A 22,837-nucleotide genomic window follows, 5' to 3' on the forward strand; every position below is an offset into this window, starting at 1 on the left:
TATATATATATATATATATATATATATATATATATATATATATATATATATATATATATAAGTATATATATATACTTATATATACTTATATATATATAAGTATATATATATATATATATATATATATATATATATATATATATATATATATATATATATATATATATATATGATAAAACATATAATAAACTGACTACACATGTCAGAATGCTACTCATTTGTGAGGGGAGGGATTTAAATGTTCACACCACAGAGTAATGGTTGACATCTCTGAAGAAGATAGCACACTGGCTAAAAATATAGCTCTAATACATATTTATCATATAAAGCATACTCTATCAGACACGTTAACTGTATCAGGCTGAAGATGTGCCGTTTTTGCTCCCATCTGGGTCTCGAAACCAGCGTCAGAAATCATAAAAGTTGGAATTTATAAGTGCCACTGAAGTTCACCTGAGGCCTTGAAGTAAAACAAAACCAAAAGAACTCTGTCTCTCTCTCTCTTTCCCTCTCTCTCTCTCCATCAGCCTTCGATTAAAAGTGCACTTCTTCCCTGCAAAGTGCACTTGAGTCACCCGCGTTCATTGATAAAAAGCCCGTAAGAGGCTGGTTTCCTAACCTACATTCCTCTCTTTCTCTCTCTTGTCTTCCTTTCTCGACTCTCCTCGGTTGTGGTGCTACCGCTTCCCTTTCAGAACAAAGAAAAGCAAAAGAAAGCAAAGACCAAAGTAACAGGAAGCGCTTTTCTCGTTAAATCTCCCAGTAGAAGCGGGAGAGCCGTCATTAAGTCAGCGAGCAGTTTCTTTTTGGGTGAGGGAAAAGGGGGCGAGTTTTGGGAGTATTTTGGGGGCGGAAACTCCAGCTAGACACTTGTGAAGTGCACTCCACTGCTATTTGAAATGCAGACATGAGGAAGTACCACTTTTAGTTTATCAATATTTGTTAATTATCAACATTCCATAAGGTCTTATTAATTAACATACAGGTTTCATACATGTGTTTTTCTGTACACGTTTAGTTATCAGAGTTCAGTCTCAGGAGGGAAACAAACAAAAACCTCAAGGAAACCCAGCAAGAAAATGAGAGCAAAAATATGGCTGTCAGTTCAGCTACATGTGCGTCCGACGGGAAAATGCCCATGAAGAAAGAGGAAGAGGCGTGGCTACTTGGTTAGAGTCTCCCGTTGAGCTGAAAGGTCCTGTTGGGGCTGAGGACGAATTTGTCCGAGTCGGACGCCGAGAATCCTCCTAAAAAAACCCACAGGGAGACGAGAAACAGTCCCGGGAAAGAAAGGGAGGTTGTAGTTTAAGGGGTCAGAGTGACTGCATAGACAGAGTAAGTAGGGAGGGAAGGCAAGTAAAGTGGGGAGCTTCAGGCGGAGGGCGGCTCGACGTCAGTGCAGATGTGTGCGTGCATGTGTTTGTTTCAAAGGAGAAGGTACTGGAGCGGGACGGCCGTCGAGACGATGGTCCTGAGCCGATCCTAGGTCAGTCGAGGCGACGCCGCCTGGGACCTTGACGCCGCTACGCCGTGGGGAGGTTTCAGAGGAAGGCAGGGGTGGATATCAGTGAAGCAGGGCGGGGCTCTGGTCCGAGGACAGCTTGACCCCCGTCAGACACAGCCAGAAACTTCCAGCGCTGCCCGACAGCTCCTGGACAGGAAGGGAAAGGAAGAACTGCTGGTCAGGGAAATAAACAATACCTTGGAGAAGAACACGCCTGATCAAAATGCTAATACCAGTTGGAAAATGGAAACATTGTGAATCTTTAGAAGATGCCCTTCAGCAGATTGGAGAAACCCAACAATCAGTTGCACCTCTGTATATTACCCAGGTACAGCAGATCGTTTCAGCTTCTTCCCTTCTGTCAGACATTTTTAGTCCCTAAATGTAGGACAAGTCATTGTTAATGGGCACTATTATGTGTATTCCAGACACATAGTATCACTTTATAGCACAATCAACTACTAACTACCATCAGTTGGTATAAAAATGCTACATATATCAAATATAACTTAAAAGAAATTGGATTGCGTAATTTAGTGTCTTGAAACTGTCTCTGTCTCTTTAAAAGCTCCTGCTCTTTCGGAAATTACGCCTTTAGGAAGTTATTATAACATTGCTCCTCTATTAACCCTTTTACGACGTTTTACTAGCATTTCACGAAGATGTAGCTGGTATAATGAGCTCAGTCAGGAGCTGAGTGGGGGGACTGCTCTGTAAAGCGTAAGCTTGGACACAGCAGCTTGGAGGAGGAGCTGCACCTTGGAGGCGGAGCTAGGTCCAACCAGGCGTTTTGCACAGCTGAATGGTTGCCATGGAGACTAAAGGATTCCTCAAGCATGCATGAAAGAATGAAAGCAACACTTCAGGTATGTCTTTGATGAAGGAATAACATTATAACATGATGTAAAGCTGAAAACAGCTCTTACTGCTGTCGTTGAAATGAATAAACTGAAGTGACATTGATGCTCAAATGGATTTTATTTATATTTTTATTTCAACGTGTTGTTTACATTAGTTTAATTTTTATGTTTTATTCGTCTCTGCTTTGATTTTAATTTGACTTGTGGAGTTTCAAACAGTTATGTGAATGCTTCTGGTCATGTTGAAGTGTTCTTACTTTTTACAGTGTGTGTGTTCATGGATAATCAAACACACATGCATACAAATGTGTACTTTGTCTACTTTGTTATCTTTCTAACAGTTTCTCCTCCCCGCGTAATTTTCCATAAATAAGCTTGAACATAGCACTCAAGGGTTTCCCCCAGTGTATTATAAGCCTGGTGGGCCACCAGGCTTTATTTGTGCCCCCGCCAGGCTTTGCATTGCTTATTTATTTAAGTCTTTTTAAAATGTTTGTCTTTTTTAACACTTTATAGTTGGTGTTCAGGTATTAATCTTCAAATATTCCAGTAACACCTAATTTTCAAGTGATATTTTCAAATTTCCTGTCAACTTTAAACATTTTTTAACTCAAAAACACGACGGGCCGCTAGATGAATGACTGAACTAGTGCCCAACAACCAGGCTTAGGGAGTTTTCTGGGGGAAACCTTGAACTCTAAGAAGAGCTAGTTTTGTTTTTAGCACTGACCTTTTGTGAGCTGCCTGCGTTATGGATGGAGACAAAGACAGTATGCTGGGCAACTATCCTGTCAACAGCTTTCCTCATGAGTGTGAGGGGCATAACACAAGATTTCTGTCTTAAAATCCATTTTTCCTTTGGTTTTATGTGGTAATGTTAGGTGTTCTCAGTTGAAAACTACAAAAATCTTAACCACTTGTAATCCATCTCTGTGTGTGCATTACAAGAACTTCACTTTTTGAGTTGATGAAATATTCAACGATATTCAATTTTATCTGGCTGTTTTATTGTTTCTGGGTTTTACAAAATGGACTTCTTAGTCTCTCCCAAAGACCAAAATAATCTTTAACGCCAGACAGTTGAAGGAAATTAGAGAACATTTCCACGATAAAGTCATGATAACTGCAAATTAAAACTATGCTGCTTTAGTGCCGGATTAGTCCAGAAAGCCCAAAGCTATGAAACAAATTCAATCTGAGATCTAACAAATGGCCCTTATTTGGTTACTCTCACATGATTCATTTAGGTCGCTCACTTCCAATTAATGTGGCACACAAAGCAGCAGAGCCAAAGCATGAGCAGTAGGCTGCTCTAAAGAAGCAGAGTTTACCTGTGAAGCAGTGAAGGGAAGTGGTGATGAAGAGGTGTTGGTTATGAGGATGGAGGAAGTGATGGTAGTGGAATAGCAACAGGGACTCAGAAGAGAGGAAGTAAGCAAGGAGAGGCACTGACATCAGCCTGCTTCACCTTAGAGAGAGACAGAGGAGAAGCAGAGAGCAGGGGGACAGATTGGAAACAGGAGAACAGGAAGAAATGAGACAGACAGTGAAGGGGGGAGAAAAGCACAGGGACAAGCAATGCGTGAAACGTGACCACGGGACATCAGGCAGGTGCAGTTAAGAATGAGGCCACAAGGAGGCAGCGGAGCACTGGAAACCCTACTCACAAAGCTGCGGGTTGCAGTGAGGCGGCTGCGGCGGGAGGTCACTACCGTGCCGCTCAGGCTGCGTCCGATTCGCCTCTGGTTCTCCCCATCATCAGGCTCCGCCCCCAAACGTGGATCCCGCAACATCACTGGCTGCAAAGAAGGAGAGGGAGACAAAACGTCCCTTATCGTCTCTGACTGATGACCCAAGAACACGTGACGAGATTCTGCAAAAGAAAATCATTAAGCAGGTGTTGCCTTGTTGAGGTAGGTGGGGGTGCTGGTGCTGTCCGCCCCGTACACACTCTTCTCCATGTCTGCGTTGGGGGTCTTGGAGCGCGTCTGCCCTCCCATCCTGGATATCAGCCTCTCAGATGGGCTGCAGCCTGCAAACATGCAGATGTAACGACTAATTGTGATAAAGTCTCTACTGAAATAATCATCGACTAATCTAGTGATCGGTTAATCATTAATTGGAGAATACAGACTCAAAAAAAGGTTATTTGTAGAAAAAAACAAACGTACTCAGAGCAGTAATTGAGCCAAAACTGTAGAAATATATTTACATTTTGCATTGAGGATGAAAACTCCTTTGTAAGTAAATATATTTTACCCAAAACTACTCAAGTGACAAGTAGTTTAAGCTTCACCCAGTTCAAATGTTGTTTATTAGGCAACACAATGTTTATATTCTTATTTAAAACAAAATTGAGTTATCTTTATCATTTTGTGCATTTTTAAAAAGACTTAATGTAGAAAATGTAAATGATTCCACCAGCCATAGTTACATGGTTGCCACTGTTTTTTTCCCTCATCTTGCTCTGATAGGAAACTGGGAAAATGAAGCCACTTAGCGAAGAGAAAGTCATTAAAAGTTCTTTAATCTTTATCAGAAAGAAACTGTAACTCTAGTTAAATAGTGCGATCCAAAATGAAGAGTTTAGCATACAGCCCATCCATTTTAAACCTAATTATGTTTAAAAATTGAACTCCATCTGTCAGTGTCGAATATGAGTCACTGCCCAAAGTGAGTCACTATACGCAAAAAATGTTCAGACCAAGGCAGCACAGAATAGACATTTCAATCCTGGCAGCTTTTGCCACTGTTTTCTTCTTTTGTTTTATCTTATCAGTTGTGGCCGGATGTACAGTGGAATTTATTTTATGACAAGAATATCATATCTCAGATGGTTCCTGTAATCCAGTTCACAAAACGTGAAATGTTCAGCTCCTAGATCAGAAGTGAATCAAACCCTGAAAAAGTCTGAACTAGTTTCAAAGTGTCAACATGCATAAGTTAATATCATTTAGAGAGCAGCCTTCCAATACACATTTTTCATGGAAATATTCCACTTTTTATAACTCAAATATCCACAATTCTTTCTGTTTTTAAAGCATAAATAAAGTGTTTTAAAAAATATGTGGTCGATACTTCTACAGAGGTCAGTCGATAAATATGTAGTCTGCAAAAACCATTGACATGCAGTCCTTTAATAATTCCTACCTACATTAAAGCTTTGACTTTAATGAGGCCAAAATCCTCACAATTTAAACTGAAGTCTTAAAACACCACAAAGTTGAAGAGGTGCTATGATTACATCACAGTTTTATTTGCCGTATTTTTCTGACTAGAATCCGCTACTTTCCCCCCCCTCACTTTGAACCATTCAGCTTGTGGCCCTGTACGGCTTTTCTGTGGATTTTTTTCTTCAACCACCAGGGGGCGCTTTAGCAGGAAGTGAATCATTGGAAGTCAAAATTGGAAATCAAAGAAGAAAGTGCTAATTTTCATTTAGAACAAGCACATGCTAGCTGCAGGAACGACGGAGAAATTTCTTCAAACTCATATGATGCAGCTTTTAAGTTGAGGGCTATAGATCTGGCAGAACAGGAGGGAAATAGAGCAGCTGGATGTAAACTCGGCGTGAACGAAACCATGGTTCGGCGTTGGAGACGAAGAGCTGCGTCCTTAATAAATCCAGCAAATTTATTAGGACGCAGCTCTCTGCTACAGAAAACCGAAAGCGGCTTAAAGCCTGGTGTGGCTTATATATGTAGGTTTCCTGGGTTTTTTTTGTTTTGTTTTTTTTTTTTCAAAAAAATTTTTTAGGTGCAGCTTTATAGTATGGTGCGCTCTATAGTCCAGAAAATACGGTATTTAAATCTTCACTCATATTCTACTGATATTCTAGCCATGTTTACATTAATAAAGGTCGCAGCAAAATGTTAGTGAATTTTGTGAGGAAAAAAAATTTCTAGGAAGTTAACGCAAAACCTCAATATGAGGCATGGCTCTGGTTTTCATTTTTCACGGTAAAGTTTGAAGAGAGCAGAAACATTTTCTTAATTCTTCCACTCAGAAACGTGTGCACAGATGAGCAGGCTGTGCATGACCAAAATCACAGAGTGAGCCCTTCAGGGGAACAATTACAACTTTGTTATTTGCAGAGATCCACAGAGGTCTGTCCAAAAGCCTCACAGTTTACTGCTGGAAGTAAAAACAACTATACTGTTGAAGATTGTGATTCATGATTTTTTTGGAGGTCATGACACTTTTTTACATTTCTGTCTTAAGATGACACATTTGTAAAAAAAAAAAAAAAAAGAAAAGAAAAGAAAGACAGGGGGAGGGAAAGCATAAATAAAACATTTGTGGCTGCCGTCATTGTCATATTCATTTGGGGATTTTAAAGATGCAGTTGAAGTGGGGTTTGTTTCCCTCAGGTGGAAAAATGATAACGCACAACTTCAGTAAAATTTGAAACAATAAATAGGTTCTTAAATTTAATGCAGATTGTCGCAAATTAATTACTAAAACTTATGCACATCGCCTCATGCATACAGTCACTAATAGTTGGATAAACTATTAGCAGGTTACATCATACACTTTTTATAGTCATCAGCAACGTCTTGCAGTACATCCAGCTGGATTTTTGAACACTCTTTAGAAGAAGACTAAGTGGAGAAGAAGTAAAACATTCAGTTTATTTTTACACATACTACAAATGTTCTATAGTTTTCAGGTCAGAGCCATTATTTGTTCATCTACTTTTCATCTAACTCAAACTGTCGCCTCCATAAATACGGAAAAATAGGAGTAAGAGTGACAGTAACAATAAGAGTAGCGATACTTTAACATATTTTTACTGAAGTAAAAGTAAAAGTACTCATCCAAGAAATGACTCAAGTAAGAGTGAAAAAGTATTTGGTAAAAAGAAAGTACTGAGTCACTGATAAAAACATCAATTGTTTAATATTTCAAAAATACATCATTAGACAGACCAAAATATAAGCTTACTTGGAAATTTTGGTATTTTTAAGATCGAACTGAAAATAATTTGTGTAATATAATCACAAAATAAAATCAGGCAAAAATAATTTTTCTAAATCAATTTCTTTCAATATAAAACTTATAAAACTTTATCAAAAACTGCAGGTGTGTGTCTGATAAATATTTGGTCAAATTAAACTTGCTCTTCATTATTCAGTGGGTAGCGTACCCAGAAATTTTACTCAAGTAAAACTAAAAATATTCCTACAGTTTTCCAAAAGGAAACTCAAGTAAATGTAAGTAGACAACTCTGCCAAATATGATTTTACTCTTAATTGAGTAATTTGCTCCTTTTTACTTTTACTTGAGTAAAAATATGTTGAAGTGTTGTTGCTCTTACTTGAGTACAATATTTGGCTACTTTTCCAACTTCTGAGTAAATGTATAAAACCACAATGTGTCTGCAGGTATGTGTGTGTGTACGTGCGTACGTACGTGCGTGTGTGTGTGTGTGTGTGTGTGTACCTGATCTTCCAGCCTGCAGACTGGCCTGGTAAAGGGAGTCCAGCTCGGACAGCTCAGCCTCTTCACGGTCACAGCAGAGATCGCCGTGCTGCCCCGGGGCATGCTGGGAGCTGTAGTGCCCTGGAGAAGACTGACAACTGTAGCTGCAGCTCTGACCAGGGTTCTGCGGCCTGATGGGAAAGCACCGGTCCGGGGGCGTGTCATATGGCGTTACCACGGCGTCCGGGCGGTCCAGGCTCCAGGAGGACCAGTGACGCGTGCTTCCATCGGCGAGGACCGAGTGCTGCTGCCACCCTCCGTCGGGGGAATGTGGGTGGGGCGGCTGCCAGAGCGGGGTGAGGGGTTTCCTCTGCCCGTACGTTTCCGGAGGGGGTGACGGGGGCGGAGGGGGATTGTGTGTGGAGTGTGAGGCGTGTGCAGTGTGTGTATCCCAGAGACGAAGAGGAAGTGAGGGTAGAGAGATGGCTAAGTGCTTCCCCAGGGGTCGGACACTCACCCCCCCGGCCTGCAGCAACTCGCACAGCCTCACCCCCGTCCCCTCACTCCCATCCTCACCTTCGTCACCAGCGCGCCTGCCCCCCTCCTCCTCACCCTGAACGGACGGGCCGCAGGGGTGGCTGATGCTGAGGGTGAGCGTGGGCCGAGGGGGAGCGGGGCGGTAAGGCGGAGGAGGCGGGGGCAGGTTCTGACCCTGAGGACCGTCCCTGCTGCTCGTCGACTCGTCCTCTTCCTCCTCCTGATTGGGCGTCAGCAGTACTTGGATCGAGCCAGGCTGTTCACTGGAGCACACAAGAGAGGGGAGGGGCTCGAGTCAGACAACTCAGAGCAGGAGCAGGAGGAGAAAAAAACAAAAAACAGAAAAACCGAGCAGCTTTGACGTCAGGTGAGTTACTGCATCGAGGGAAGGTCACAACAGCGGGGTAAACAAGCACAAACACACACTTACAGAACCAAACACACGGTGATGATGCCGCCTGCCGCAATGAGCCGTGCTGTTTACGAAGCACAAGCTGACGGATCAGTCTGTTCAGAGAAACCCTAACAGCAGATTTCACTTTATCAAAGGCCTTTAAGCACAAATCTACACATACCAACATGATAATTAACGAAGCTTCTGCTGCTCTAAACTTTGAACCACCACCATTTATTTTTACTTTATTGATTTGCTTTCACTGATGTTTAAAGCATTTGATCTTCAACGGCCAGAGTTTTAAAGCACCTATAATTTCTTCATGCATTACTTCCAGGCTTGTAGTTCTTTACAGTAGCGTTAATCAATACTTCTCCAGGAGTTATTAAGGTTTTTCAAAGTTTTTCTCTTTACTTCAGCTGCTTTTTTGCTCATTTTCTGCCTGTTCGTGAATTTTAGTTAGCTATTAATCTACTGATTATTCTGATAATTAAAGGATTAATCAATTGACAGTCTACAGATTTTTCATTAAACCACTTGAGCCTTTTTTATACAATACTAGATATACATTAAGAGATGAAAATAAACAAATCATTTAGATCCTTTTTTAAGTAAGAACATAAACATTTTATTTATGTGAGGCTGAAACTGTGCCTCATGAGGAGTTTTGGGTAAAATAAATTTTCAGACTTAGATGTTTTCAGCTTAAACGGGCAAAAAAAAAATCAGATTTTTTTGCACAGTTCTGGTTTAGATTCTACTCTGAGTATGTTGTTTTTCTGAGCCTGTACACTCCAGTTAACAATTAATCACTTACTAAACATGTTGATGATTACTTCAATAATGGATTCATCACGATTGATCTGATTAATAGCTTCAGCCCTAATCAAGTAATCTTTGCTTTAAAGCCGAAAAAAAAAAAAAGACAAGTGGAGAATGAAATATGAAGTTTAAAGCCAAACAAAATACAAATATGTGGAGGGTCCTGTCTGCAAAGACAGGAAACATCCAAAATGACTAACTAAATAAATAAATAAATAAATAGTCATTCTGGTTAAGAATAATCCTGATTCTGTCCTGAAACACTATATTCTGTGTCACACTTTGTAATCTTTGTTAGTGATCATAGATTTAATTTGGAACAGGCTTCAAATTAAAAACACTCTCCGTACTAATTGTCCAGTAATGGGAGCTGGAACGACTTTAGTGGAAAAACCCAATTTGACTTTTCTTTCCCATGAAACAGTGCTGTTGTCATGACAACCTGGTGGCATATGCTGCGTTCACTGATGGGAAAAAAACTGAATTTTTGAGTTTCAGCCGGGGCTGATCCAGCTGAAGATCATCTGATTAACAGATTATTTCTTTTCTATTCACTTGAAACTACTCCTGAATTCTGTGAATTTCGCTCTCTTCTTTTGCAAATCATAAAACCAATGAGTATATTGTTTGTTTTCTGTTTTAAAGATACAAATTTAAATAAGTTTATTTAGTCTTGTGCCACTGTATTTCTACTGAAAGTTATGGGAAAATAAACTGAGCTCCTGTCTAGTGCAAACACACTGGTTCATTTCTTGTTCATGCTGCACATTCATTCATTTTCACATACTGGATTCACATGAACGTTATGCCATTTATATGTATGTATTTTTAATTTTACTGCAAAGTAATCAACTCTTTTATTAAGTAGTTAATTAATTTATGGAGAGGATTAAAGTAGTCTGAGTGACGGCATTTTTAATTTTATTAATTTCCAGCTTGTTTTTGCCAATAAGGAGTTAAGTTCTGGTTTATTTATGCATGATGTTTAAAAGCTGTTGAAAGCTGAAGTAAACTACTGCAGGAAATAGTTGCAGATAAGCTTTAAGTTAAGTGACAATCTGATTTAAAAAAAGGACATTTGAGTCTCTTTAAGGATTTTTGGTGACATCTTTGTAGATGTTACTTAAGCATTAGGTATGTAAAGAATATAAATGTCAGTGATTTTGGCTCAATATTGATTTTTATTTGTGTCTGCTGTTCAAATGTGTGTAATAAATGCCCATCAACAACTTTAAGAGCCACTTTATGCCTAAATTACTCACAAAACCGTGAGGCTGAAATATGCTCAAAAGCAACTAAAGACCAAGGAAATGTTTGTAAAGAGCTGAACATAAGCGAATGTGCAGAGAAAGGTTTTATCCCTGCATTGAGTGCGTTAGAGTATGTGTGAAAAGCAAGTCTGTAAATGTGATTATTTTAGTTTGGTGCCACATAGCCTATGTGTCTATGAGAGAGAGAGAGAGCCCTCATCCCCCACATTAACTCTCATGTCGCTTTTCAAGCCCTTGTAATTACGAAGAAGGCTCTGCAGCAGCAAGCTATAAATCAGAGGCTTATGTTGATCAATAGAGGAGAGGAGGAAGGTAATAAAAAAGGCTGAGTGCTGAGAGCTTTACTTCCACCTACTCCTTCCCTCCAGTTCCACTGGTAACAGATGGAGTCACTTTTTTTCCCCCCCGAAAGTTTCACTAAGGTCTAAACAGAGCTGTAATGAAATGCAGACTAAAATCAATATTAACAAGTTAGCACATCCAGGCTTTATTTCCACCGATGTGATTACAGAAAGTTAATTTGGCTCAGAGCAAAGGAAGATACCTAATACATTTTCATGAGCACCCTTAAGGAAACTATTTTTGTAGTACTGCACCACGGCTCGATTAGCTTCGGAAAAAGCGACTGGATGTAAAAGAAGGCGAAGGTAAAGTTCATTGTAGACGCATGCAGACTGAGAGGTAGCTAATTCTCTTGTTAGCTCTTTATGCTAGCAGCTACTTTGATGGTTTTAATTCGATCAAATATTTATGTTTTCAGAATTAAAACTAGCAAACTGGAGTTTACTTAGGTGGCTAGCAGTTTATCTCCAATACTGCAGTATCTAAAGTTTGAAACCTGGAAAAGTCTTGTGCTTTATATGTTATTGACAACAGCTTCATCGGGGATGGTCAAAGTTTGATTTCATATCTGTTGCCAAAAAAGCGAGAAAAAAAATAAAGCACTGGCAAAAAAATAAAAATAAATAAATTATTGTTGAAAAATTTCTGTCTTGGCAAACAGTGGCAGTTCTGCATGGCATCTACTGTGGCTAAATGTTACAATTATCATATTTTAAAAAATATTTTATCTTGAAAATGCTAGATATTTTCTGGCAACTTATTAAAATGTCCTTAATTAGTAGAAAACTTGGCTGGGAGCAGGAATTTTCCTATATTAATTTTCCAAGTGAATGCACCGTATGCTACAAGAGGCTACAAGGTTGCCTTGTGAAAAACACTCTTTAGTGCAGAGACTGTTACTAAGTGAAGAAATCGCAGCATTTATCTATTTTCAGGCTCAGTCAGATGTCAATCAAGACTTTCCCAGATTATGTAGAGAGCAAGAAAGAGCGAAACTTTCAGAGGATTACAGGAAGGATAAAAGAGGAACAGCAAGTCACTTGGTTTTATCCTTTACAGCCTCCAGTGTTTGTTGCAGAACGTGCTTGAATTGGAAATGTTGGCAACTTGTTAAGAGATAAAAGTAACAATCTTTTACACTCTGCTGCTGTTTTAGTAATAACTGCATCTTTATCCATGCTAATCGCAAATAGATGATTCTGGGATCATCAGCTCCAGCTATAAACAATTAATGACAGCTCACAGAAAAATTATTACTATTTGTTAAATGTAGTTGGATAAAAAAATTATTTATAAAAATCTGACAGAGTCAAATAAGGTAACATTCACATGAATATGATCAGATGCTGGACTAAAAATGACCAAAAAAGCAGCCAAAGTCCAAAGAAAAACTTGGAAAGCCTAAAGAAATATTAATCAGGAACTTTAAGATGTTAAAAGTATGATTTGGACTCTGGATGCAAATGATCAAAAAGGATGCATAGCTCAGAATCTGAAAATGCCCTTTTTAATTATATTTGTGGTAATTTATCAGAAAAACTTATTCCTAATTGAATGGCTTTTTTGAACTCTATGAGCAAATATAATCTCTACTTTGAATGCTTTTAATTTCATAGATAATCAACTGACATACAGTGTATTTGATAAAATTTGGTTCACCTCTCAAACTAACATACTGAAAAACGACCAGACTGAATTACTGAAACACATTCAGCGACAAAGATCAAGAAAACAAACCACAGCACAGGACGTTTGACTGCAGCTGCGGGACAGAAGCACAGTGACAGACTGCGGCTTTACAGTTCAGAGAAGGACGGGTCAGCAGCGCTGAAAGAGCAGAGGGAAGCCTCGGTAGTGCACACAAACAACAATGCAGAAGAAGCAGTGAAGCACAGAGACGCAGAGAGCAACACTGACTCTCAGTTTTTATTCTCAACGGGAAAACACAGCAAAGCAGCAACGCTTTTACTGCATTGCAACAAATGCACAAAGGGGACAAGAAGTTCCTCTGTAAAGTAACAAATGTGTGCTTGAGAACACACATTCAGGCACACAAACAGCTGGAGGTGTTTGTGTGGGGGTCACAACAACACAGGCCAGCCAGAACCAATGGAGAACAAGGAGTTGAGATACACAGAGGGTCGCTTTGAGCTGAGGAAACGGGGATTTTTATACAGGCACCGCTGCGGACACATGAGGTGTGTGGGGGGGGTGAGGGACAGTTGTGGTACCTGCTAGGCCCCTGTGGGTGGGCGTTTCCCGTGTCCCGTTCCATTTCCTGTTCCTGCCTGCGTTTGACTGGGCCCCCAGTGCTCCTCATGCACGCAGCTACAGCCAATCCACTATGAGCGTTAGCCTCATGCAGGGGTCTGAGCACAGCTGAGGGTATTAACAACAGGGCGGGAGATAAAAGGGACAAGAGACAGAGAGATATAACGACAGAGTGGCAGCGAAAATGTAAAGAGAGCATAAAATTAGTGGAAGAAGGTTAGGATGAGAAAACAACGGAGACAGAGAAAAAAGTGCAGAAGAAGGAAAGTTTGTCTTTTGGAGGGCTGGGGGCCTGCATGCACTACACTGCAAAAACACAAAAGCCTACCAAGGATTTTCTGTCCTGTTTCCAGTTCAAATGTCACCTAAAACAAGACAAAACTAACTTACAAGTCATCTTCCAGCTGGTTTTAGGTCAATAATTCCTCAATATTGATTAAAAAAGGATTAGTTCTATTAGCAGATTATTTCACTTATGACATGTCCAAAAATACCTGGAAAGATTTTGTGGTTTTGCAATGTACCCTCCCCTACTGATAACCTATTTGGACTTATCCTGAATAGAAATGTTAGCTAGCATGGCATGTTTTCATCTAACAAGCCCACAAACATCAGTGATCAAAGACATGTAAGCTGAAACTCTTACTGAGCCTAAAGCTGTGCTGTCTGCAGACGTGGCAGTGAGCGCTTATTTTGCTCTGAAACCTCTGATAAAACATTTAGCAGTTGCTCAGATTCTGGTTCATTTTAAATTAATTTAGCAGCAGTGCAGTAGTTTGATCCAAATGGAAATTTCAGCTTTGGATAAAGATTTACCACAAATCAGAGTCAATAATGAATAAAAGTTACAAATATTTTTACTGAAAAGATGTCTTAAGAGTCTAAGGAAAGATAAACGTTTTACTGTTCATGTTGAATAGTATTAATCTGGAGGACAAAAACACAAAATCTCCATATCTACTACTAATCTGAACACTGATAAAACAAGAGAAGGCACATAAAAGCTAGTGGAGCAAAGCTTTCAGGTGATATTAATTTCACACTTCTGCTCAAGCGTCAGCCACTAAATCCGTACAAATCAGAAGAAGAAGATGAAAGTTGAGAAAACAAAAGCCAAGACTGTTCATAAAGCGACAAACAGGAGAGAAAAGCACAACAACAACAAAAAACCCACTGTTTCTTTCTCAGGGAGCCAGTCTGAATTTAACGCCATTGTGAAAAATAAGCAATGATATAAAGTGCATGAGTCAGCAATTTGGTAATGTAGAGGTCTTTGAAATTCTAGCTGTAACTTTTTATCCCCTATAAAGTATTCTGGAATATTTTTTTTCTCATGATACAGCAGTATTAGTGTACAGAGATTGTAATTCAAATCTGTCAAAGTAGATCCTAGTGCACTGCAGCCTGAGCCAAGTGAACATGCTAACGCAACGAATGTATGCAGGCAGTAATGTGAGTAACCAACTTTATGACGTTTTTTAAAGCAGGTAATCATTTCTTAGCCATGGAGCGATTTGTGTCACAAAGTTTGAGAGACTGGAAGGAAAATATGTGAATTTGAGTAAGGTTTAAGGCCACAGAACTGTAAAAAAATCAAGACATGTGACGTTGTGTTTGATGCATCCAAAACTTCTGTTTTAATTTTACTAGATACTATAGATATTATAGATCTTCCTTATTAAACTGTGACTAGCCTAAGTCATTTGGCACTATTAAGTTAAGTGAATAAATCCCATTTGGGGATCCTCAGGGCTCCATTATGAGAACACTTCTTTTCAGCATCTACATGCTCCCCAACGGTACACTGATGACCCATTGGAATATATTTTTGAAACCTATCTAGTCTTATATTTTTGAAAACAAGACTAACCTCACTAGTCTTCTTTTTACTTCAGTGGGTGTGTTTGCTCTTTGTTATTGTTCTTCCTTTGTTATCCATGTTGTATTTTAATTGGGTTTTGAATTGTCGGCGTGTTGCTGCCGGTCTTGGCCAAGTCTGTCCTCAAAAGGAGATTTTTAATCTGAAAGAGACATTAAATGAAGTCTAATACTAAATCAGCCAGCTACTATATTTACCGGTAATTTGCTGCCATGTTAAAGGTTTTCCTGATAAATTAGGACATGGTGAAACTTATGCATGCTTTCTCAGTAGGTTAGATCATTTAAATGTTGCATAAACAGATATTTGTCAGGCAAATCTATAAATCAGTGAAGCCTCTTGGATTAAATCCATCTTAGAGTTGAATATCGGTTCTGAATCGTCCATATGCCTCGGGTCATCTGAGACTTTTGGACCCAGTACTCCCAGAACCAAGACAGAAGAGGAAACAACATTTAGCTTCTATGTTCCTCAGCTCTGGAGCAAACTATGTTTTGAAATGTTCAGAAAACGTCAAGGCTTAAAATACTCTAAACACAGCCTTCCCATAAAGATAAAACTTATTTAATCTTTCTCATCTTAGTTGTCTACATGTTAAGCTTTTTTCCCCGTTTCTTTTATATATTGTTTACATTTAGCGCATTTTTAACCTGTTAAGAATTTAACTTGAATCCATGCAATACAAATAAACTTTGTCTTAATGAAACCACATTTTAAAAAATCTCAGTTTTAAAATGTAAACAATAAACATTAGATTTGTTTGAAATTTGCATGGAAAAAGTGAACCCAACACCAACTTAAAAGCCATTAATCTGCAGCCCGTCTGTTGATTTGAGTGGTTTACTGGCCAGTGTCGTCCTATTGATGCATTGCTGCTGCAGGACTGTGGCATTTTAACATCCTTGCTTCTGAGGGAGGAATAATGGAGGCTTGATGTTGGCTCTGCCGTCCCTTAAAGTATGATATTAGATTAAAGTCTGGCTCAGTCATCGATACGGATATGTCGAACCCGAATTCTGTTACATAATCGCGCTGATAGGAATGCCATCCATTTGTTCACAACTTGTCCTTTCCATTCATTAAGGCTGCCTGTACTGCCTGTTGTAAGTTTTATGTGATTAAAGTTGTTATTTTACATTAAAGACACCAAAATTCAAATTTACAAGGTGAGAAACAACGGTTACATTTCTGTAACCTGAATGCCACAATTTGTCTTTAAACACAGCCACTATGAAACTTTTTAATCGTTAAAAGATTTTTTTTTTATTAACATGATATAATAATGCTTCACTTTTTAACACTGATATTTACTCGTTTTTATCTCCAGCAGGATTTACAGCCAGAAATAACCAAATGCTGTGAACATTAATGATGCCATAATACAAAGAAGGTAGTTTTAGGAAAGTCCAGTGGTAAAAATTATAATGGCTCAGGGAGGCGATAATTTGAGAGCAGAACAAGTGATCAAAGTAGAGTTATGACACGGGACTGTCATAACCTGGACGGCCCTGAATCAGATTTCTGTTGCTATTTCGATGTCAATAAGGAGTGAACGCCCCCCGTATTAAACACGCTGCAAACACTGGGAGAGAATATGGTGAGAGGATAATGATACTGGAGTCGGGATCTGATTTAGAAACCCCAACATTGCAGGCAAAGAAGGAGAGATTTACCAAGGGCAATATCTAAAACTGATGTAGCTAATTTTATTTCATATTGTTCGCCTTTTACTTTCAATAAACCTTCCTAATGGGCATTTCTAATGAGGTTTAATGGCTCTAAGAACAGGACAAAGCTAAAGCAAGTAGTGGTTTTAGCTCTTTAGCAAGTCATGGTTGTGGTTTCTAGTGTATACTATTAAACCCTCTTTTACCCTTGAATTCTCTTTTATCAAATTGACAAGCCCAGAAACTGAGCTCTTTGAAAACTGTTGGTAAAAATATCAGTTTCACAAAAAATGTGGAAATCAAGGCCATTTTTGTAAGAACTTAAACAGCAAGTCAGACCTCAAGTAAGATGCTTTATATGCTGTGGCTGTCTGATAAATCCAAAAGTTAGGGCTGGAAACTGACTTTATCTCTACTTTTCCATATTAGATCAAAGCTAAGTATTAGCATTAGCATGAAATCAGTAGTGCAGCTTATAATTAGGGTTACAGATTTTTTATTTAAATGTTTTGTTTGTATTTTTATTCGATTTCTTTTGATTTAGTGAATCAGTAAAGAATATATATTGCTTAGATGCTAACTTTTTTTTTACTGTATTTTATTGGTTATCTTTTATAATTGTTATATATTAAATTTAAATATTAATCTGTTTTGAGCTTAATGTACATTGTTCCCTGGAACAACATACAATTGATGTTGATTATTATGAAGGTAATTGAATCATTCTATGTAAAACATGCATCGCATCACCAAATATTTGAGGCATAGCCTGAGTAACTGATTTAAAAGTAAAGTATCAAAATCAATAAAACAGCATTAACTTACCCAGCTGTGTTTTACACTGCATTATCTTTCTGCATCAGGTTGTACATTCTTTCCACTTGGTAAATTCCTCCAAATCGATACCACCACATTTATCCTACAACTTTGTGGTTAATGAGCTCAAAATATATTAACAGAGTGGCTATTATTACGCTAGAATCGCTGTGTCCTCCTGGGTCACAAAGGAAATTATACCACTACTGCAATAAGTTGTTTATCATTCCTCTCTGATTTGATGGAAGTTTACCCAACACACACCTAAGCCTTGTTTTTCACTGAGGGTTGGGACGCTATTTGGAAGGGGAGTTAGTATTTTGTGTAACTTGATTGAGAAATTGGGAATTTGAAATTAAGCCGAGTTTGAAATATGAATAATAAAGAAGATGTTTGAACACTTTTCTGGTCATTAAAGGTCTTGTAGCAATTCCCAAGTTAGCTAAAAACTATTGACTGTAGTTTTCTTTAGGGATGGGCGATCCAGACTTCAAGTTTTATCATGATATTTTAGAATAATAAAAACTATTTCTTCGTTTTTTAAGTCAGTATATGACTGTGACTGCATGACACAGCAATCCTGGCCCCACAAACACAAATAATGCTGCTGATCTGTAATATGATTCTTTAGGACACCAGGCACATAAAGAAATGTGATTTATATTCAAACAAATGATCAAGGTTACTGATTCTCTCATTGAACAAACAGTAGAGAAAATACTGAAATTAACAATCCTGACAATGTTTTTGTTGAAGGTCATTAATTGGAATTCATTGTGACAACAATAAATCAAAACTTTTATGACAAATGATAAATAAATGCTCACACCTAGTTTTATTCTTTGTGGCTATATGGCAAAAGCAAAAATACCACAGAGAGACAGATGGAGCCCAAAGATGAGGTCAGACGAAAGTTGAACAAATCACTCTGACAACAGGTGACCACATCTTAAAATGCATTTTTCTATCTTGACTCACGGTCTAGATTTAGGACTGGACAATGAATAAAGCACCCCATAAATGAGAAATCATATTTCCTACACATCGTACTTACTGGATATTTAAGGGACATTAATGCTAATTGGGTACAAATATATGAACATGTGGGGTTTTCAAAGTGTTTTTAGGATACCCGTAAGGTATCTATTGGGTGATTGCTTACAAAATCACTTTGTGATTACTTACTGTTTTGCAGCATACAGGGTCGCTGCAAAATGACAGTGTACCTATGTGGAGCCTAATGGTAATGGAGTAGACCAACCATACAGTGTTATTTATAGCATATCTGCAGAGATGTAAAATTTAAGATTGATTTTTTTATACTTATTTCCTCTAACTTCTTTAATTTTTCTGACAATATCTAGCTTTGAGGCTTCTTCTCTCAGTGGCAGCATATAACCTTCTGCACGGCGCGCTTACAAGTCAAGATAAGGTGAGAGTTTGAAATAATCTATTTATGGTGAACAAATCCTTTTGCAGCTCATTGCTAGCGTTTTGTGGCGACTTACTGCACTGTACTTACCATCCAACTATTGGGTACTTACAGAGTACTTACTTAAAGGGGACCTATTATACAAAATTCACATTTTGTATGTTTTTCTACTTCCATTTGGGTCACACCTGCTTCTAAAAACAGTCCAAGCGCTTAAAAAAAAACAAAACAAACATCCAGCCACATTTTGGCAATAAGTTTATATTTTTTGGTGTCTAGAAAATCAGCCATTTCAAAAGCTTCCCGATTGTTAAGTCACAATTGATGGGCACTGCGCCATTACCTAGCAACCCAAGGGAAGCTCCAGCACATTTGGTCAGCTGGTTTTACCGCTGTGTGCGTTGTACAATGGCTGCTGGAAAAGACAAGTGTTTTGTTGTTGAATTATCATCTAGAAACCACTTGCTACATTCTTGTTGGTTGTACTGTTCAAAAATCTATGGTTGTATAATTACACATCTGCTTGGAGTTATTTTCACATGGAAGTGTAAATGTTGAGTTAGGGGGAGTGGCTAACAGCAGCTTATTTGGATTTAAAGTGACAAGAGCCTCTAAAATATGACAGGAACTAAAAACAGCTACAACTGACCAGACTAAAATCCCATTATCCAAGAATTATTTTGAGCAAAAAATGTTTTGTACCACCCATAGATCTATGCTAGCCTGTTCAAGGAAGCATAATAGGTCACCTGTAAGTACAGAAAAGTTGAGCCATGCTCTAATGGTTGTTTGATCCATACCCTGGTGTTGGAGCTGGTCCAGGTCCATGAACTTGCTGGGTCTGGGGTTGAACCCCTTGGCCGCCTCCCGTTCCGCCTCCTTCCGCTTCTGCTGCTCCTGCTGGCGGGCTCTCCTCGCCACCTCCTCCTGCAGCTCGTCCAGCTCACTACGCCCAGAGCCTGAGAACAGAATAACATTGAATAAACAAGTGGTTGCACCTAAAGAAGCTGCGTGTAGCTGCATGTATGAGGGCGGACCTGTGTCAGAGCTGCTGACCCAGCATGGATGTGGCAGCTCCTGCATAATAGCACCGCTGCTTTTTGACTTGGGCACCGAACGCCATGAAGGTCCAGACATCAGCACCCGTTTTTGTTGCCCCACCTCCCTGTTGGGAGGCAGAAAGGGTGAAGATAGCAAGAAATGCCGGCGAAAAAGGGGAAAACGCTGATAAATGAGACGATTCAAGCAGATTAATGTGTTTGGGGTTTCATTTTTTGATACGGAGCACCTCTTTTGGATCATTTGTTCTTGTTAATGTCACATTTATGTTTCATGCTGATAAATTGCAATTGGACAGAAAAGAAGCAAGGGAATCCGCAAGAGGGGAACATGATGGACAACAGGAGCTGAGAGCCAGAGACAGTAATTGATATCTGTGTGTGTTGTACCTGTCAGGGCTGCTGCTGTTCCTCTCGCTGCTTTCGTAGCCACTCTCCATTCTCTGGATCAGACGTGGCTGGTGCTCCACCCCTCTCAGAGGTGGAGGAGCAGGAGGACCCATAGTCCGCCCACCGCTTGAAGACCTGGGCTGCCCAACCAGCCCAAACCCGACCTCCCTGGTCTCGGTCCGATCCACGTCCTCCAGTCCAGGCTGTGTGGCAGCTCCCACAAAGGGGAGAGGGTGCTGGGGTTCAGCGGGGAGAGATGGGCCGGGGGCGGCGCTGTAGCCCAGCTGGGAGTCTCTTTGTCGGGTGAAGATGCTGTCGATGTTCAGGGCCTCTCTCCTGGGCCTCCAGGTTGGCCGATAGCGGCTTCCCGAGGAACTAGAGAGCAAATGATGTGGATGATTAGAAGTGTAAGGTTTAATCCGGTGGTTCTGCTAAAAAGATTTGTTCGTTAAAAAGAACAACCGGGACAGAAATCACAAGAATTACGGACTCTGTAGAAAATGCGATGAGTTACACAGTTCGTAGGTCAAAGCATTCTCTGACAAACAAAGGAAATAATCTTGCTCATATGTATTTTCCACATGCTTTGCGAAATGTAAGGTGATGCTTTTGCAATCCCAAAAAGCACCTAGAATGCTGGCTCCTTATCTTTGCAGACGGTCTTTGTCTCAATCAGGAAATGAATTTATGTATTTTTACATCTTAGAAATCACTTGTGTCAAACTCAAGACAACAGAGGTAAAAGTAAAAACTATTACAGTTATGACTTTTTATATGTCAAGCTGTGTCAAGGTTCTAACTTCTGGCTTATCTGGCAAGTATGGATGGTTGGATGAAAAATATATAAATCAAATTCCAGACTTTTCCAGGCCGTGTAGGAACTCGTGAGCATAATCCTTAAGCATTAATAAGCATTTATGCAATACCGCTTCATTAATATGGTTCAAAGAAGTGAGGAATTACATAAAACTTGATGAGTATGAGTGCATATTTGAAGAGAGACTCAAAGTTCACATCTATATTCAGAATCCAAATGCTAATACAGGCGTGGGCAGTGAGGAGGAGGAGGTAATTAAACTGCAGAGAACAAGCAGCAGAACAGCATTTACTTCATAAAAAGAGCCATATGTTGGATATGCTGGATACTTTCATATATGATTGGACTGTAACTTACTTCATAGCTTTATTTGTTTGCTTTTATTTGTTTGTTTGCTTTTCAAAACATTTTGATGCAGGTCACTAACACCATGAAGAAATATATGAGATATTTAATCATCGTACAACAAAAAATAAACATTTGAAGGTGCAACCATCTTCACTGTCCTATATTTAAATTAATATAATCATGTTATATTACATGTCAATGCAACTTTTAAGATGAAAATGAAGTATTGCAGTAAATATATTAAACTATTAAATAATTAACCAGACAAACTGAGGCGGCAGGAAAGACTTGCTGCTGAAAAATGTGTGATTTAGTTCTGCTATTAACTTTGAATCATCATAATCATCAGTAATTGAAACAGCTGTAATAGATTACTCTGGAGTTCTTTGCTAATTTTTAGTGCCATAATGAGTATATATAACTTATGATTTCTGTTCAGTTCTGCAGCATTATGGAAAAAAAATCCCATCTCTCCACAAATCAAAGCTTTAGCTACGGGATGCCGTTGTTGCCTTATTGCTAACAGAAAACAGCAAATTCATTTTAAAATATCTAAGGGAAAACAGTCAATACATGTTACAGATAACAAAAATAAAAACTGTAATATTGAGTATGTCTGAGGCCATGGTTCATGTTTAAGTATCTCAGTGTCTTGTTAGCAGAAAGTGGCTGGATATGGATCCAAGATCTCATTTTATTTTAGCAGCAGGAGGAATAAGTATTGCTCTTCCATTTGAAATAAAACCAAGATCATAAATGTTTGTCTTTAAATGTTTGGAGAAAAGCATAAAATTATGATCAACTCAGAGTGGCTCATGTTTAGAGTGCACGGCTTCACGCATATGTGCTTTATTTTTAGAAAATTTCAAGTATTACTTGTTACCTAGCTACAGCAAAGGTTTAAGGTGAGTTATTGTAAAAAAAAAAAAAAGAAACAAATTAGCTCACTCTCCTTGGCATAAATCACACTCCAAGCACTCTACTGCTATTTTAGCCCCGACAAGCACC

The 22,837-nt window shown here is 39.0% G+C and overlaps 1 protein-coding gene across 7 annotated transcripts in view; it reads right to left on the reverse strand.

Moving 5' to 3' along the window:
- Nucleotides 1-505: 505 nt before the first annotated feature.
- The window catches only part of usp54b (ubiquitin specific peptidase 54b), an 89,499-nt gene continuing 67,167 nt past the window's right edge, over nucleotides 506-22,837 (reverse strand). For 4 of the 7 annotated variants that reach the window (XM_015016226.1, XM_015016225.1, XM_015016224.1 and 1 more), the window contains 8 exons: nucleotides 20,665-21,039; nucleotides 20,254-20,381; nucleotides 20,017-20,175; nucleotides 13,383-13,530; nucleotides 7,807-8,585; nucleotides 4,269-4,396; nucleotides 4,032-4,163; nucleotides 506-1,651 (listed from right to left, as the gene is read on the reverse strand). In XM_015016226.1, coding sequence (XP_014871712.1) covers nucleotides 1,565-1,651; nucleotides 4,032-4,163; nucleotides 4,269-4,396; nucleotides 7,807-8,585; nucleotides 13,383-13,530; nucleotides 20,017-20,175; nucleotides 20,254-20,381; nucleotides 20,665-21,039 — 1,936 coding nt within the window. In that variant the 3' untranslated portion in view covers nucleotides 506-1,564. Of the gene's footprint in view, nucleotides 1,652-3,695; nucleotides 3,833-4,031; nucleotides 4,164-4,268; nucleotides 4,397-7,806; nucleotides 8,586-13,382; nucleotides 13,531-20,016; nucleotides 20,176-20,253; nucleotides 20,382-20,664; nucleotides 21,040-22,837 lie in introns of all 7 variants that reach the window. The other 3 variants (XR_001421935.1, XR_001421934.1, XM_015016227.1) reach the window with 3 other exon arrangements.

The sequence above is a fragment of the Poecilia latipinna genome, unplaced genomic scaffold (assembly GCF_001443285.1).
Source record: "Poecilia latipinna isolate Pla-1442-1.1 unplaced genomic scaffold, P_latipinna-1.0 Scaffold1994, whole genome shotgun sequence".
NCBI lineage: Eukaryota > Metazoa > Chordata > Actinopteri > Cyprinodontiformes > Poeciliidae > Poecilia > Poecilia latipinna.